General features: G+C 35.1%; 1 protein-coding gene across 37 annotated transcripts in view; it reads left to right on the plus strand.

Annotated features, from left to right (window-relative positions):
- The window catches only part of LOC149789875 (uncharacterized), a 704,306-nt gene that overhangs the window by 471,732 nt on the left and 217,084 nt on the right, over window positions 1–15,490 (plus strand). For all 37 annotated transcript variants that reach the window (XM_089971883.1, XM_089971882.1, XM_089971888.1 and 34 more), the window contains 9 exons: window positions 2,001–2,309; window positions 2,630–2,929; window positions 5,801–6,106; window positions 7,157–7,462; window positions 9,290–9,592; window positions 10,131–10,433; window positions 12,072–12,377; window positions 12,878–13,180; window positions 14,449–14,754. In XM_089971883.1, coding sequence (XP_089828009.1) covers window positions 2,001–2,309; window positions 2,630–2,929; window positions 5,801–6,106; window positions 7,157–7,462; window positions 9,290–9,592; window positions 10,131–10,433; window positions 12,072–12,377; window positions 12,878–13,180; window positions 14,449–14,754 — 2,742 coding nt within the window. The remainder of the gene's footprint in view (window positions 1–2,000; window positions 2,310–2,629; window positions 2,930–5,800; window positions 6,107–7,156; window positions 7,463–9,289; window positions 9,593–10,130; window positions 10,434–12,071; window positions 12,378–12,877; window positions 13,181–14,448; window positions 14,755–15,490) is intronic.

The raw sequence follows: 15,490 nt of genomic DNA on the forward strand, positions 1-15,490 counted from the left end.
GTGATATCTCATTTAGGAAATTTTTTCTGTCATTTAGGAGAAGATATCACCTTGTTCATAGACTTTAGATATACTGTTTGCCGTTTAATATTTTCCATATGACATGTTAACATATCACTTTATGTGATACTGATTGGTCCAAATAAACCATGAAATTTTTGCACAGTATTATCTTTAATGACTGACTGCAACTGTGGGAATTTTCCCTTATCCTGCCTTCTGGAACTTTTTATTTTTACCGTTACTATCAACATTTTGGCAGACATTTGTTGAATTGATTACCTAAAGCAAATTGGTGAAAAAATGGTCACATCTGTCTGAATGTGGTCAATTAAACACACAGGGACTTGTTTGAATGTTGCTAATTATACTCACAGGGACTTGTTTCACCATGTATAGCATATCATGTGCAGAGAAATGGCATTAAATGCCAAAACAAGAACAAAGACCAAGAAATAAAACTAAGGGTATTGGTTAAAGTAAAGGTATTGGTCAGTTGACAGCAGACATGATGGGAAGGGTGGTGATATACATGTAACATGGAATCCACTCTATATACAAGCATGGTTTAGACTTACATAGTAAATTAACTCACCTCTGTTTATTGCAGAATGTTTCCTAACTGACAGAAATTCATCCAACCGTAGCATTTATATGCATTAAAATAGCTCAGATGATTCTTACAATGTGATGCAGTTCCGACTCTAAATAAAAATTTGTCTTCATCTTCTGTTCCAAAATAAATAATATAAATTTCTGGTCACAAATACATTATAGTAAATCTGGAATTTCTGCATCCAGTAATCTTCACTTGAATAAAAATATGTATTATAAAAGTTTAGGGTGACATTGCAGTACCATTTAGGATGTTGAAGTTTTGTATTGAGGTATTTTAAGGTTATGTGCTCAACATCATAGAACTATTCATATGTCAGATATCTTGTTCTACAGAACCCATTTTACTTACTTTAAAATAAACATATGTAAATAGGTTAAAAAAAAAGGAATTTCTACTTAAAAAGTACATTTTTTGAAAACATGAATCACTAAAAAAAATCTTGTCCTTCTTGAGACCTTTTATCTTAGATTCACACTGACATAAAAATCTAATTTACAGTGTTATATTACATATTTATCTGATGAGAAGTCCATGCTTGATAATGATTAAACATTATACAAAAAATAACCAATGACTGGTTGGATATGTCAAATGACCAAACATTTGATATGTTTGGTCCAAAAAGTCAATGACCAAGCATTTGGTTATGATCGATTTGAAAAGTCAACTGACCAAGCTTTTGGTTATGATTGAGTTGAAAAAGTCAAATGACCAAGCTTTTGGTTTTTATTGATTTGAAAATTCAAATTACTTTGGTTATGACTGTTTTGAAAAGTCAATGACCAAGCATTTGATTGCAATTGATTTGAAAACTCAAATGACCAGATATAAATGATTCAAGTTTTATTTTTGTTGATGATTCCCTGCCTGACATTGTAATGGAAGGAATACTGTACAGAACTATGTGGCAAATAGATTGAAAGAAACAAGTCCATGAAAGGAGTTATTTCATAAACAAATATTACCTTATAATAAATCAGTTGCTAGGCACATGGCTATTCATGCATATAAATACTACATCACTTACAAAAGTAAAACATCTTCTAGAGTAAAGAGGACACTTCTTTGATTCATAGCTTTATACTTATTACAAAAATATTTTTTTTATAGATTTCAAATGGCTGCATTGTTTAGAATATTAATGTACCATTACATCATTTAATATTTGACTCGCATAATAAAAATGAGCATCTACTTGAGTTTAAAGTTTTTATGTATTTAAATATTTTTAAAGATACATGTATATAAGAGTTTACCAGGTATTGTGAAGATGATTCTGACAATTTACTTTCTAAATATTCATTTTTAGACAATCCAGTTATCTTCCCTGTTTTCTTTAACTGAAAACAAATTAAACTGATCTCTCATTTCTTTGTAACAGAGGTGCCATCATCTCCAGTTGGACCACTGACTGCCGACAATGTCACCCAGAATTCTGTAGACCTAAAGTGGCAGCCCCCAGAGAAAGATGGTGGCCTCCCAGTTGACAGCTACATTATTGAATATCGTCCTGCTAACAGATCAACCTGGGTAAAGGCTGGAATATCTTTAGATGGCATGACTACCAATTTCACAGTCAAAAATCTCCAGGAAGGTCAAGATTATTACTTCCGAGTCAGTGCCGTAAACCCCCAGGGCCAGAGCAAACCTCTTGAGACAGAACAAGTGGTCAAGCCACAAAAGAAAATTGGTGAGAACATTTTATTTCCAAATTATGATATTTGTTAATGAATTATTTATTAATGAGCCATTTGAGATTAAAATCATGTGAGTAATAAGCTCTCATAAAATGACAATTTATAAAAGAAATAATTACAGGTTATTGATTGTTTTTAAAAATAGTTTTAAATAAAGAAATTTTGTAAATGTTACTTTCATATGTAGATCTTAAATGTGCATCTTCATTTCTTCTGTGACATTTGGAATTTATTTTCTGTGCAATAAACTAGTAATTTTGTTGTTTAAGACTGGAAAACAATATCTGTATTGTAAACCTGGACTCTTTTTCAGTGCCTCCAAGTGCACCAAGACAATTGATGGTTGGTAAGATTGACAAAGACTCTGTCACACTGGAGTGGAAGCCTCCAACTGACAATGGTGGTGCAAAGGTTTCATATGTTGTCTCTCAGAAAGACAGCAAGAGTGACAAATGGGTCAAGGCTGCAACCTTGAAGCCATCAGAGACATCATATGTGGTGCCAAATCTAAAGGATGATAGGGACTACATTTTCTCTGTGCATGCTGCAAATGAGGCAGGACCAGGGCCTACTATTGAAACAGATACAGCAGTCAGGCCAAAACCTCCTGTTGGTATGTAAAAATACAGTATTATTTACTCCATTAGGATATCATAATGAAATTAGTTGCTGTATTTAAACAGGTCAGTTATGCTGCCCACAAAGGCATGTATCAGTTGGTGACTGAGACACAGCTGTCCTTAACTACATGAAAAATCAATACTAAAGGCATGTATAACTTGGTGACTGAGACACAGCTGTCCTTAACTACATGAAAAATCTATAATAAAGACATGTATAAGTTGGTGACTGAGGCACAGCTGTCCTTAACTACATGAAAAATCAATACTAAAGGCATGTATCAGTTGATGACTGAGACACAGCTGTCCTTAACCCTTTACCTTATGCAAGCGTCTTTGGATGCCTCTACTCCATTCGCATGGAAGCACCTTTTGACACCTCTACTCCATTTGCATGGAAGCGCCTTTTGATGCCTGCTGTAAACATCAGCCATTTTGAGCTGGTTTTCGTAGTGCCACCTTTGGGGAAAACCCCCCTATTAGATACTACATTCATTTCTGCAAATGACAATTACGTCAGATCACGTGGTCACTGTTTATGCACTAGTCAATATCTGCTATTTAAAGTAACTGGGTCGTAATCTCCACTCTCCAAAATGGCAGTCGCAGATTTCATTCAGTTCTTACGAAGTTTTCACGATTAGAATCACAACTATGAAAGATTCAATAAATTAGGTAACGGCTCTGATATTGATGTAGGCAGCAATTAGTTTTTATAAATTATCAAATTTAAAAAATTACTTAGTGATGTAGACGCAGACGAAAAACATGTCAATTTCGAGTATGGGAAATGGCAGCTACGGTTGGTCACGCGGCCTCACTGACATGATGGTGAACGAGTTCTCTCAAGATTTTAAAGCACATAAAGAATTCTTCTGTGAAAAATAATTACACAGCTATAACAATCGGACTTTACTCTTAATTTTTTCCACATATAATAGATGTGTACCAAAAATGTAAAATGGTTAAAATTGCTGTTAAACGTAACATACACTACATTGCTTAACAGTTCACAGGCAGGATTTCATTCAGTACTTACGAAGTTTTCACGATTAGAATCGCAACTATGAAAGATTCAATAACTTAGGTAGTGGCTCTGATATTGATGTAGGCGGCATTTAGTTTTTATAAATTATTAAATTCAGATGACTTAGTGATGTAGACGCAGACGAAAAACATGTAAATTTCGAGTATGGGAAATGGCAGCTAAGGTTGGTCACGCGGCCTCACTGACATGACGGTGAACAAGTTCTCTCAAGATTTTAAAGCACATAAAAAATTCTTCCATGAAAAATAATTACACAGCTATAACAATCGGATTTTACTCTTAAATTTTTCCGCATATAATAGATGTGTACCAGAACTGTAAAATGGTTAAAATTGCTGTTAAACGTAACATACACTACATTGCTTAACAGTTCACAGGCAGGCCTCTGCGTATGCGGTCGGCTAGGTAACAGGTATTTTATATATAGTGCGCTGCACTTTGTCACTATGCTTTATCAGGTAAAGGGTTAACTACATGAAAAATCTATAATAAAGGCATGTATCAGTTAATGACTGAGACATAGCTGTCCTTAACTACATGAAAAATCAATACTAAAGACATGTATAAGTTGGTGACTGAGACACGGCTGTCCTTAACTACATGAAAAATCTATAATAAAGGCATGTATCAGTTGGTGACTGAGACACACCTGTCCTTAACTACATGAAAAATCAATACTAAAGGCATATATAAGTTGGTGACTGAGACACAGCTGTCCTCAACTACATGAAAAATCTATAATAAGGGCATGTATCAGTTGATGACTGAGGCACAGCTGTCCTTAACTACGTGAAAAATCTATAATAAGGGCATGTGTCAGTTGATGACTGAGGCACAGCTGTCCTTAACTACGTGAAAAATCTATAATAAAGGCATGTATCAGTTCATGACTGAGACACAACTGTCCTTAACTATGTGAAAAATCAATACTAAAGGCATGTATAACTTGGTGACTGAGACACAGCTGTCCTTAACTACATGAAAAATCAATAATAAAGGCATGTATCAGTTGATGGCTGAGGCACAGCTGTCCTTAACTACATGAAAAATCAATAAAAAGGCATGTATCAGTTGATAAATTGGTTGGAGAATAAAGGGTTTTTATTTTTGTTTTTTTAAAAGATTGACTTTAAAGGAATAGTTTTAAAGATTTTTTTCAGATTGATTTTGCTATGCAAATGCAATATCAGTCATACCAAAAATCATTTTATTCATAAACTTTCTTCCAATAGTTTGTTGCTTGAACATTAGTCAGCTTTAGATGAAAATCTGCCTCAGTCTATAGCTTGTTGGACAAAATTAACCTGATGCAGGGGTTATTTCGTCTCTATAGCTTGCTGGGACAAAATTAACCTACTGCAGGGGTTACTTAGTCTCTATAGCTTGTTGGGACAAAATTAACCTAATGCAGGGGTTACTTAATCTCTGTAGCTTGTTGGGACAAAATTAACCTAATGCAGGGGTTACTTAGGCCCTATAGCTTGTTGGGACAAAATTAATCTAATGCAGGGGTTACTTTGGCTCTATAGCTTGTTGGGACAAAATTAACCTAATGCAGTGGTTACTTAGGCTCTATGGCTTGTTGGGACAAAATTAACGTAATGCAGGGGTTACTTAGGCTCTATGGCTTGTTGGGACAAAATTAACCTAATGCAGTGGTTACTTAGGCTCTATGGCTTGTTGGGACAAAATTAACGTAATGCAGGGGTTACTTAGGCTCTGTAGCTTGTTGGGACAAAATTAACCTACTGCAGGGGTTACTTAGGTCTTTTTAAAGTATATTAATTTTAATTATTTAATCATTCTCTTGTGTCAGGTCCCCCAGAAGCACCTGTAGGGCCTCTTGCAATTAGTGATTTGAACCTTGACTCTGTTACCCTGAGCTGGAAACCACCCAAGTATGATGGAGGTGCCCCACTAACTGGCTATCTCCTGGAGAAACGAGAGGGTCGCAAACCATACTGGACAAAAGTTGATCATCTACCACCAGATGTCAGTACTTACAAGGTCAAGGATTTGACAGAGGGAACCGACTACATCTTCCGATTGGTAGCAGAAAATGAGAAAGGATCAAGCAAGCCACTGGAGTCAGAAAAACCAATTATACCAAAGAGTCCATTTGGTAAATATTGTACATGACTTCCCTTTCTACAGACCATGCCCAAATCCATTAAATAGATTAACTCTGTCCCATTTCACACAAGCATATACATAAATCCTGTGTCCCCCACCATCCACATTGTCCCATTTCACACATATACATAAACCCCATGTCCCCCACCATTCACAGTGTATGTTAGATGCTGGTTCTTTTATGGATGTCAGAAAGTACAATACCTAAGAGAAAATCACAGAAAAAGCCATTTTTGTAAAGCACAGAAGCTCAGAACACTTTTCTGTCCATATATGCATGTCCATTTGTCTATCCCACCATTCACATCCTAGATGAAGGTTAATGTTAAATGTTTGGAATGAGTTCACTTTTAGTGTTCTACTTTTATTTTCTAGCTAAATTAAAGATGAGCTTGGCAAATGGGAATGACTAGTAAAAGTTTTTGTAAAATACCTCTTCTTGAAGGTACATGTACTTCTTATTTGTCTAAGATCACAGTTGCATATTTCTATATATCCAGGGAGTCCCCTGGCCAAACCTCGATGCTTATTGAGTCAGACCTGCCATATATTTTAGTACATGTTTGTATTGTTTTGTTCATCGCAATATAATGATGACTTCCACTCATAGGAAGAAAATATCAACAATGTTTCCATATTTGTGGGTTTATTTATGTCCTTAACACTTCTTGATAGAAATGTTAAGGACATAAAAAGAATTAAAAAATATGGAAATAATGCTATCTTACTCAGTTGTCAAAATATAATCTCACCAAAGCCTAGCAGCATGTCATGTCACATCTGTCCAACACAAATGTTGTTTCTACATGATAAGTTTTGAAAAACTTCATGGATTGAAAATAAATTTGATTTAAGTCCTTTTGGTAAGAAAAATTAGTTTAGGTTAGATTTTCACATTTTCGGACAAAATTGGACAGAGTTGTAACACTGTTTGATTTAAACACTCAAATTTGCATGTTGAACTAAGCTGACTGCACCATATTAGCAGGGGCCATCTTGTCCTAGAAAATTCTATTCATCTACATACATATTGTTTCAGAAAAACCAGACAAGCCTGTTGGTCCAATTGAATATTTAAGGATCACTGAAGATTCAGTTCAGTTGTCATGGAAACCACCCACAAAAGATGGTGGCTCACCCATTACTGGCTATGAGATCGAGTATCGTGATGCTAAACAAAAAGCCTGGTCCAAGGCAGGATCTGTCAATCCTGAGACTTTAACTTTCACCGCTCCCAAGCTTCTGGAGGGTAATGAGTATTTCTTCCGAGTCACTGCAAAGAATGCTGAAGGATCAAGTGTACCCTTGGAATCCATGGAAACTGTAAAGCCACAGAAACCAAAAAGTAGGCATTTAATATTTTTTTTATTGGTTATAATTGTCATGTTTCATTTTACTCCTTAGATTTACAAACATTCTTGACTTCCAGTCTCATTACATTTTATTTTCAGGCTATTAATTAAAAAGTAAGTGTGTGTTGAGGGAAGGACAATTAGAGCATTTTCAAGGAAGTGAATGTTCAGACCATACATTTATACAGAATCATTTGTTAGCATAAGATCTGTTTCTTGGAAATTTCTTTTGAAAACTTTGTTAGAGCTATTTTAATTTCTGGGTTTGGATTCTCATTTCTATTCATGAATAGTTTGTCATTTAGGCCATTTCCAAATCTAGTCTGATAGGAGCAGAGGCCCTTGCCCCGCTCATTTAGGCCATTTCCAAATCTAGTCTGATAGGAGCAGAGTCCCTTGCCCCGCTCATTTAGGCCATTTCCAAATCTAGTCTCATAGGAGCAGAGTCCCTTGCCCTGCTCATTTAGGCCATTTCCAAATCTAGTCTCATAGGAGCAGAGGGCCTTGCCCCACTATGCCTGTTTTCATCACCCACCTTTATACTACTGTAATACATTTATCTTACTGATTTGTTTTATTTCAGCAAATATATTTTCTTTAACATTTCTGTACCAAATATTTTGGTTGTATTAAACATTTCAAGATGCACAGTTAATCAAAAAATGGCATTGACAGATAGGGATATAATATTTGGGTGTGATTGAATCTTGACAGATAGGGATATAATAATTGGTGGATGTCATTGAATCTTGACAGATAGGCATATAATAATTGGGTGTCATTGAATCTTGACAGATAAGGATATAATAATTGGGTGTCATTGAATCTTGACAGATAGGGATATAATAATTGGGTGTCATTGAATCTTGACCGATAGGAGAAAGTTTTTAATTAAAAGCCCATGCAGACCTTGAAATTTCATTTAACTTGACACTCACCTTGCTGTATGGAAATTTAACACAAACTAACAAGCATTTTTTTTATGTCTTTTGATTTGTAAATCTTGCGATCTGATATTGGAAAACGTGATCTGATATGACCTAAGGTGATCTGATGTGATTGGACATGATCTGATTTTATTTAATGTGATTGGACATGATCTGACTTTATTTTGTATGATCAAATATGATTTGATGTGATTGGACCTGATCTGATTTTATTTTGTATGATCAGATATGATTTGATGTGATTGGACATGATCTGATTTTATTTTGTATGATCAAATATGATTTGATGTGATTGGACATGATCTGACTTTATTTTGTATGATCAAATATGATTTGATGTGATTGGACATGATCTGACTTTATTTTGTATAATCAAATATGATTTGATGTGATTGGACATGATCTGATTTTATTTTGTATGATTGAATATGATTTGATGTGATTGGACATGATCTGATTTTATTTTGTATGATCAAATATGATTTGATGTGATTGGACATGATCTGATTTTATTTTGTATGATCAAATATGATTTGATGTGATTGGACATGATCTGATTTAATTTTGTATGATCAAATATGATTTGATGTGATCTGATATGATCTATTATGATTAAATATGATCTAGTGGTCTGTTTCATCACTGCAGTTTGAGTTTTAAGTATTGTGTGTTTAATAATAGTGAATCTACCATTGACACCCTCAACTCTTTGAATGCAAGACAGTTAATCGTCTTTACTTTACCTACTTGTGTTATTTATGTGTTTTGGGAATCAAAAGTCTTTAATTTTGCTACTTTCTTATCATGCATTATGAAGTTACGACATATTCAATCAGTCATTTTTAATTTCCCGACCATTTCTATTTATTAAAGCTGTTCCAAAGGCCCCTACTGATCTGATAGCCAAGGATATTGAGGAGAACAAACTAACCTTGACCTGGAAGCCTCCAAAAGATGATGGAGGCGACAAAATACAGTCCTACAACATCCGTATGAAGGAAGTTGGAACAGATGAATGGAAGGAGATTGGCTCAGCTAGGGCAGTAGATAATGAGTTCAAGGTCAGAAGTCTACTCCCAGGAAAAGGTTACCACTTTGCTGTTATTCCAGTAAATAAAGTTGGACTTGGTGATGCCATAGAAACACAGTCACCAATTTCACCAAGGAAAAAGCCAGGTGAGTATATTACAACACTAATATACATGTCAGAGCTAGAATTTTACTAAAATCATCTGGATTGACCCAGATTCCTTGTATTAATAGCACCTGGTTCAGTCCAGATTTATAAATTTCTGGCATGTTAATGGTTAACAATTCTCCCTCCTTTCTATTAGACTGGTTTTTCTTTACTTGTTTCAAGTGCATTATATACATAAAAGACTACCCAAAATGATATTCCATGGTAACCCAATACCAGTATATTTTAGATTTACTTCTTTATGAGGATTTTGAACAAATATTGGTTATTGAAGAAAAGTTTTGAACTTTGGAGGTTAAATCTTGAATTTAACAAATCCATTTTAGAGCAATTTGAAAATATATTTTTATATAGATATATCTTCTGCTAAGCAAAAATAACTAAAATTTTTATGAGGTAAAAAGAAATACATGAAAATCAATTGTATTTTCTAAAATGAACAGCTGCTGATATGGTGTTTAAAATTTGATGTCAGTTAGAAGTTTTCAGAAGAATTTTCATAACTTTTTCTTTCAGAAAAACCATCACCACCTGTTGGACCAATCACATTCAAAGATATTAACCGCACATCCTTGACTTTGTCATGGAAACCATCTGAAAACGATGGAGGTTCTCCAATTATACACTACATCATTGAATTTAGAGAGTCACGGAAGTCGTCATGGTCACTGGTTACCAAAGTAAAACCTGATATCATATCCTACTGTGTACAGAATCTGAAGGATAGCCAGGAATATTTCTTCCGTGTAATTGCAGAGAATGCAGTTGGAAAATCAGAACCTTTGGTTTCTGATGGAGTTACACCAAAATCTCCATATGGTAAGAAATTGATATAAAAAAGGTGTCAGCACTTTTAAGCATGTAAACTGCCACAGTATAAATACCCACCAGTAAACATGTCAACAACCGTCCTATATATGCCCAGCATTAAACATGTCAACTGCAGTCCTATATATGCCCACCATTAAACATGTCAAATGCAGTCCTATATATGCCCATCATTAAACATGTCAACTGCAGTCCTGTATATGCCCATCATTAAACATGTCAACTGCAGTCCTATATATGCCCACCATTAAACATGTCAACTGCAGTCCTATATATGCCCACCATTAAACATGTCAACTGCAGTCCTATATATGCCCACCATTAAACATATACAACTGAAGTGATATATATGCCTATCATTAAACATGTCAACTGCAGTCCTATATATGCCCACCATTAAACATGTCAACTGCAGTCCTATATATGCCCACCATTAAACATATACAACTGAAGTGATATATATGCCTATCATTAAACATGTAAAACTAGTCATATATATAACTTTTAACTGATAAATCCCCCCAGTTGATATCTCATGAAAAAATGTACATTGACAGTATGTCAGGTTAAAGTTGAGGATAAATATATGATATCTAGATAGTTTCCTATTACTGTGAAATTTAGACAAAGGGTTTGAAGCATGGGTGCCATTTGACATAAAGCAGAATCTTTTCAATCAGACTAATTTTTCAATGTTAACTTGTTACTTTGTTTTAAGAGGATGGTCTTGAAAAAATCTTTTTTGAATAGAAATTGTATGGTCTTCACCTTTGACAAAAACATGTACTGTTAATAATAGAGTTATGAATTTATTCTGTAAATCGCAATGGTTTGGTGTCAATTAATATTAGTGACTCATTAATAAACAGTACATAAACAAGAGAAAAGTTTGGCAAAAATCTGGATGGCAAAAATATATATTTTTCATGATAATGGTTTTGTAAAACCAGAAAATGATTTAGGGATTTTTGAACTATAAATTATAGGAATAATTGTCAACAATGAGGAATATTCAGTCAGTTAAAGTATGACATTGATTGGTAACACAGTACTTTCTCATTATAACACTATTCGTTATAACACTATTCATTATAACATGGTTTATAGTATAATGCATGTATGGTCTTGGATCCTCTTTCATTAAGTGTTAGTAAAAGTATATTTGTACTTCATTATAACATGGTCTCACTATAAGTTGGTATACTCCATGACTACCTTGGACAGTGTTATAATGAGGGAGTACTGTATTATGTAACTCATTATAAGATAGTATACTCTAAGGTGGAATACTACATAACTACCTATTACAGTGTTTTAATGAGGGAGTGTTCTTTTTCGTGTAGAATATCTCCCAATGGTCCATCTTCTTACTAGTTCATATTCGTTCATAAAATGTTGGCTACCGAAATCTGTTCCTGGTTAAATACATGTAGTTGAACATTCTGTCATGGTAGTGTTTATATGATTTATATTATGTTATGTCCTAATATTTTGTGTTTTTACAGTGATGTAAATTGGGGTGACAATGAATCTAGAGTGGGCAGGAAATTTAGTTTGCAGTTCTAATAAGTCATCTTTTTTTTCAGTTCTAATTATTGGTTTAAATTTGCCATCTTTAAAAATTGACAGATAAACCATCTACACCAGTTGGCCCACTAGAGGTCTCTGACCTAACAGAGAAGTCTGCCACATTGTCATGGAAACCACCAGAATTAGATGGAGGTACTCCATTAACAAAGTATATTGTTGAAATGAGAGAATCAACTCGCAGCACATGGAAGCCGATAGGAGAGGTTCAACCAGCATTAACCCAATTTACTACTGATGAACTTAGAGATGGGAATGAGTACTTTTTCCGTGTAGTGGCAGTTAATGCTGAGGGTCCAAGTGAAGCATTGCAGACAAGCAAACCTGCCAAAGCCATTAAAAAGATTGGTAAGTATCATACCATTTTCTTGGTCTGAATTGCATGGTTTTGCAGAGGAACACAGATCAACATTATTAGGTCAAGATATTGTAGTATTAGTTATTAGTCTAATAAGAATAAATGCGTTAATTGACAAAGATCTAAAACGTTATACGATATTACAAATAATGTAATCATCATCTGAGTAGAAATATTTCCAAAATAATCAACTAACCTGTTTCCATTCATTATTAGAACAAACTGTTGTCTGCATTGTATGACTGTGTCTGACTGTGTATTACTTAAGAGATCAAGTCAGGTAATTTTCCATTTTTATTATTCCATCTTTCCCATTCCTACATTCAGAAATTTATGTTTCATTATAAAATTTTAAGAAGTTATTCTACACAACTCCTTATATATATATATATATATATATATATATATATATATATATATATATATATATATATATATTTATTAACAAAATGAGTAACAGAACTATTGTAAGAAATTGTCTATTTTGCAGAACCACCAAGTCCACCAGCTTTTGTAAAGTGTCCCAAAGTTGGCATTGACAATGTGGAACTTGAGTGGGGTAAACCCACAAGTGATGGTGGTGCAAAAATTACTGGATATGAGATCTACAAGGCCACTTCTATACCACCTGACTGGAAACTTGTGACAGAGGTCAGAGGTAATGAGAACCACTACTTCATCAAAAACCTCGTTGAGGGGCAGGAGTATTTCTTTGCTGTCACTGCTAGGAATGATGCTGGTGAAAGCAAACTCTGTGAAATGGACAAACCGATCAAACCACAGAAACCCAAAAGTAAGAATTTAATGTGACTCATTTGATACATTTCATTGTTTTATATTTGTGATCATTAATTACCACTCAGTAAGGGTTTTTTCAAAGAGTGTATCACAGGATACATTTTGTACTGAGTTGTGTGCTCTACTTTCTTAGTAGATTATCATCGTTCTTTCCTGTCATTTTTCATCTCGTATCTTTGGAACCTATTTTATTCCTATTAAAATTTTAATGGTTAGATACTTCAGTACTTCATTTTTATTTGTTCTGATCATAGCTTGAAACAAGCTGGGTGCCATTACCTTATATGACAAAAGAATAATTATTGACAAGTTGACAGTGAATTTCTTGTATTTTATTGGCATCAGAATTCACTCAGTCACTCATTTATGAAAATCTGTAATTCTATCTTTGTAAAAATTAGGTCATTAGAAATGAATTTTTATCCTAAGACAATATTTATGTTAAAAACAATATTGTCTTGTTTTTTGATTTTGCATTGTTTATTGTATTTCTGTTAAATTCTTGGAGTGCCATCATTGTTGTGTGGTGAACATGCTGCACTCACAGTCAGTGGGTTGCATATTCAAATCCTGCCAAGATTAGCCTGGATTGGGTGCTTTGGGGTGTATCTAGGCATAGGCACTTTGGTGTGTATCTAGGCATAGGCACTTTTGGTGTGTGTCTAGGCATAGGCACTTTGGTGTGTATCTAGGCATAGGCATAAGCATTTTGGTGTGTATCTAGACATAGGCACTTTGGTGTGTATCTGGGCATAGGCACTTTGGTGTGTGTCTAGTCATAGGCACTTTGGTGTGTATCTAGGCATAGGTATAAGCATTTTGGTGTGTGTCTAGGCATAGGCACTTTTGGTGTGTATCTAGGAATAGGCATAAGCATTTTGGTGTGTATCTAGGCATAGGCACTTTGGTGTGTATCAAGGCATTGGCACTTTGGTGTGTGTCTAGGCATAGGCACTTTTTGGTGTGTATCTAGGCATAGGCATAAGCATTTTGGTGTGTATCTAGGCATAGGCACTTTGGTGTGTATCTAGGCATAGGCCCTTTTGGTGTGTGTCTAGGCATAGGCACTTTTGGTGTGTATCTAGGCATAGGCACTTTGTTGTGTATATAGGTATAGGCACTTTGGTATGTATCTAGGCATAGGCACTTTTGCGTTGCTTGGGAACTAATTGGTCATTCATTTACTGATGTGCTTTATGTGCTTTAGTCAATCAATCTGTCTTTGAACTGTCATTATAATCTGTATTTTGATTTATCCCCTAGCTGCACCATCTCCACCTGTTGGCCCACTGGAAGCCATAGATATACAGTCTGATGGTCTTACGTTGACCTGGAAACCCAGCATAAATGATGGCGGTTCTCCCATCACATCATATGTTGTTGAACAAAGAGAGAGCCACAGAAAAACATGGAGCATCATCAAAAATACAGAGCCAAGCATCCACAAGCTTGTCCTGGATGGCCTTAAAGAGGGTCAGGAATATTACTTCCGGGTCAGTGCTGAAAATGCCATCGGAAGATCAGAGCCTCTTGAAATGGCAAAAGGTGTGAAACCACAAACACCACTCAGTGAGTATCCATGTGTGTATGAATGAGAGTTGCATAACATAATTAATCAAGCAGGAAAATTAGATTGCTGAACATGTTTTTTTTATAAAAATATGTTTTAACTGTTAATATATTGTGAAAAGAGATGGTGTTATACTGTCATAATTGCATAAACTTACACATTATAGATTGATAATGTTTTTGTTTATATTTTTTAAGTTTTGCTGCAAAAGCATAAGATACATTTTGTGGTCTTCGGTTTCTTTTTTGGCCACTTATAACCATTGGTATTGTTTTTCTTGTTTTTCTTGTTTTTGTTGTGGGATTAATGCTATTTTTTAAGCACAGGATAGACTTTATATGGCAGTCAATATATCTGATCGAGAAAGAACCCAGGAAAACCCCAGAGAACCATAAGCCCAAAAGAAGCTTCTGGCAAGCTTTTTCACATGCTTACACTGGCTGAACTTGGGATTTAAACCCACACAGACAGAGCTGAAATGTCAGTGATCTGTAAAAACGAGTGCCTTAGACCACTCAGCCACCCAGGGCCTTAGACCACTCAGCCACCCAGGGCCTTAGACCACTCAGCCACCTGGGGCCTTAGACCAATCAGCCACCCAGGACCTTTGACCACTCTGTCATGTGGGGCCTTAGACCACTCAGCCACCTGGGGCCTTAGACCACTCAGCCACCCAGGACTTTAGACCACTCAGCCACCCAGGACTTTAGACCTCTCAGCAACCCAGGACCTTAT

This window comes from Sinohyriopsis cumingii, chromosome 10 (genome assembly GCF_028554795.1).
Source record: "Sinohyriopsis cumingii isolate HCF-2022 chromosome 10, ASM2855479v2, whole genome shotgun sequence".
Lineage (NCBI taxonomy): Eukaryota > Metazoa > Mollusca > Bivalvia > Unionida > Unionidae > Sinohyriopsis > Sinohyriopsis cumingii.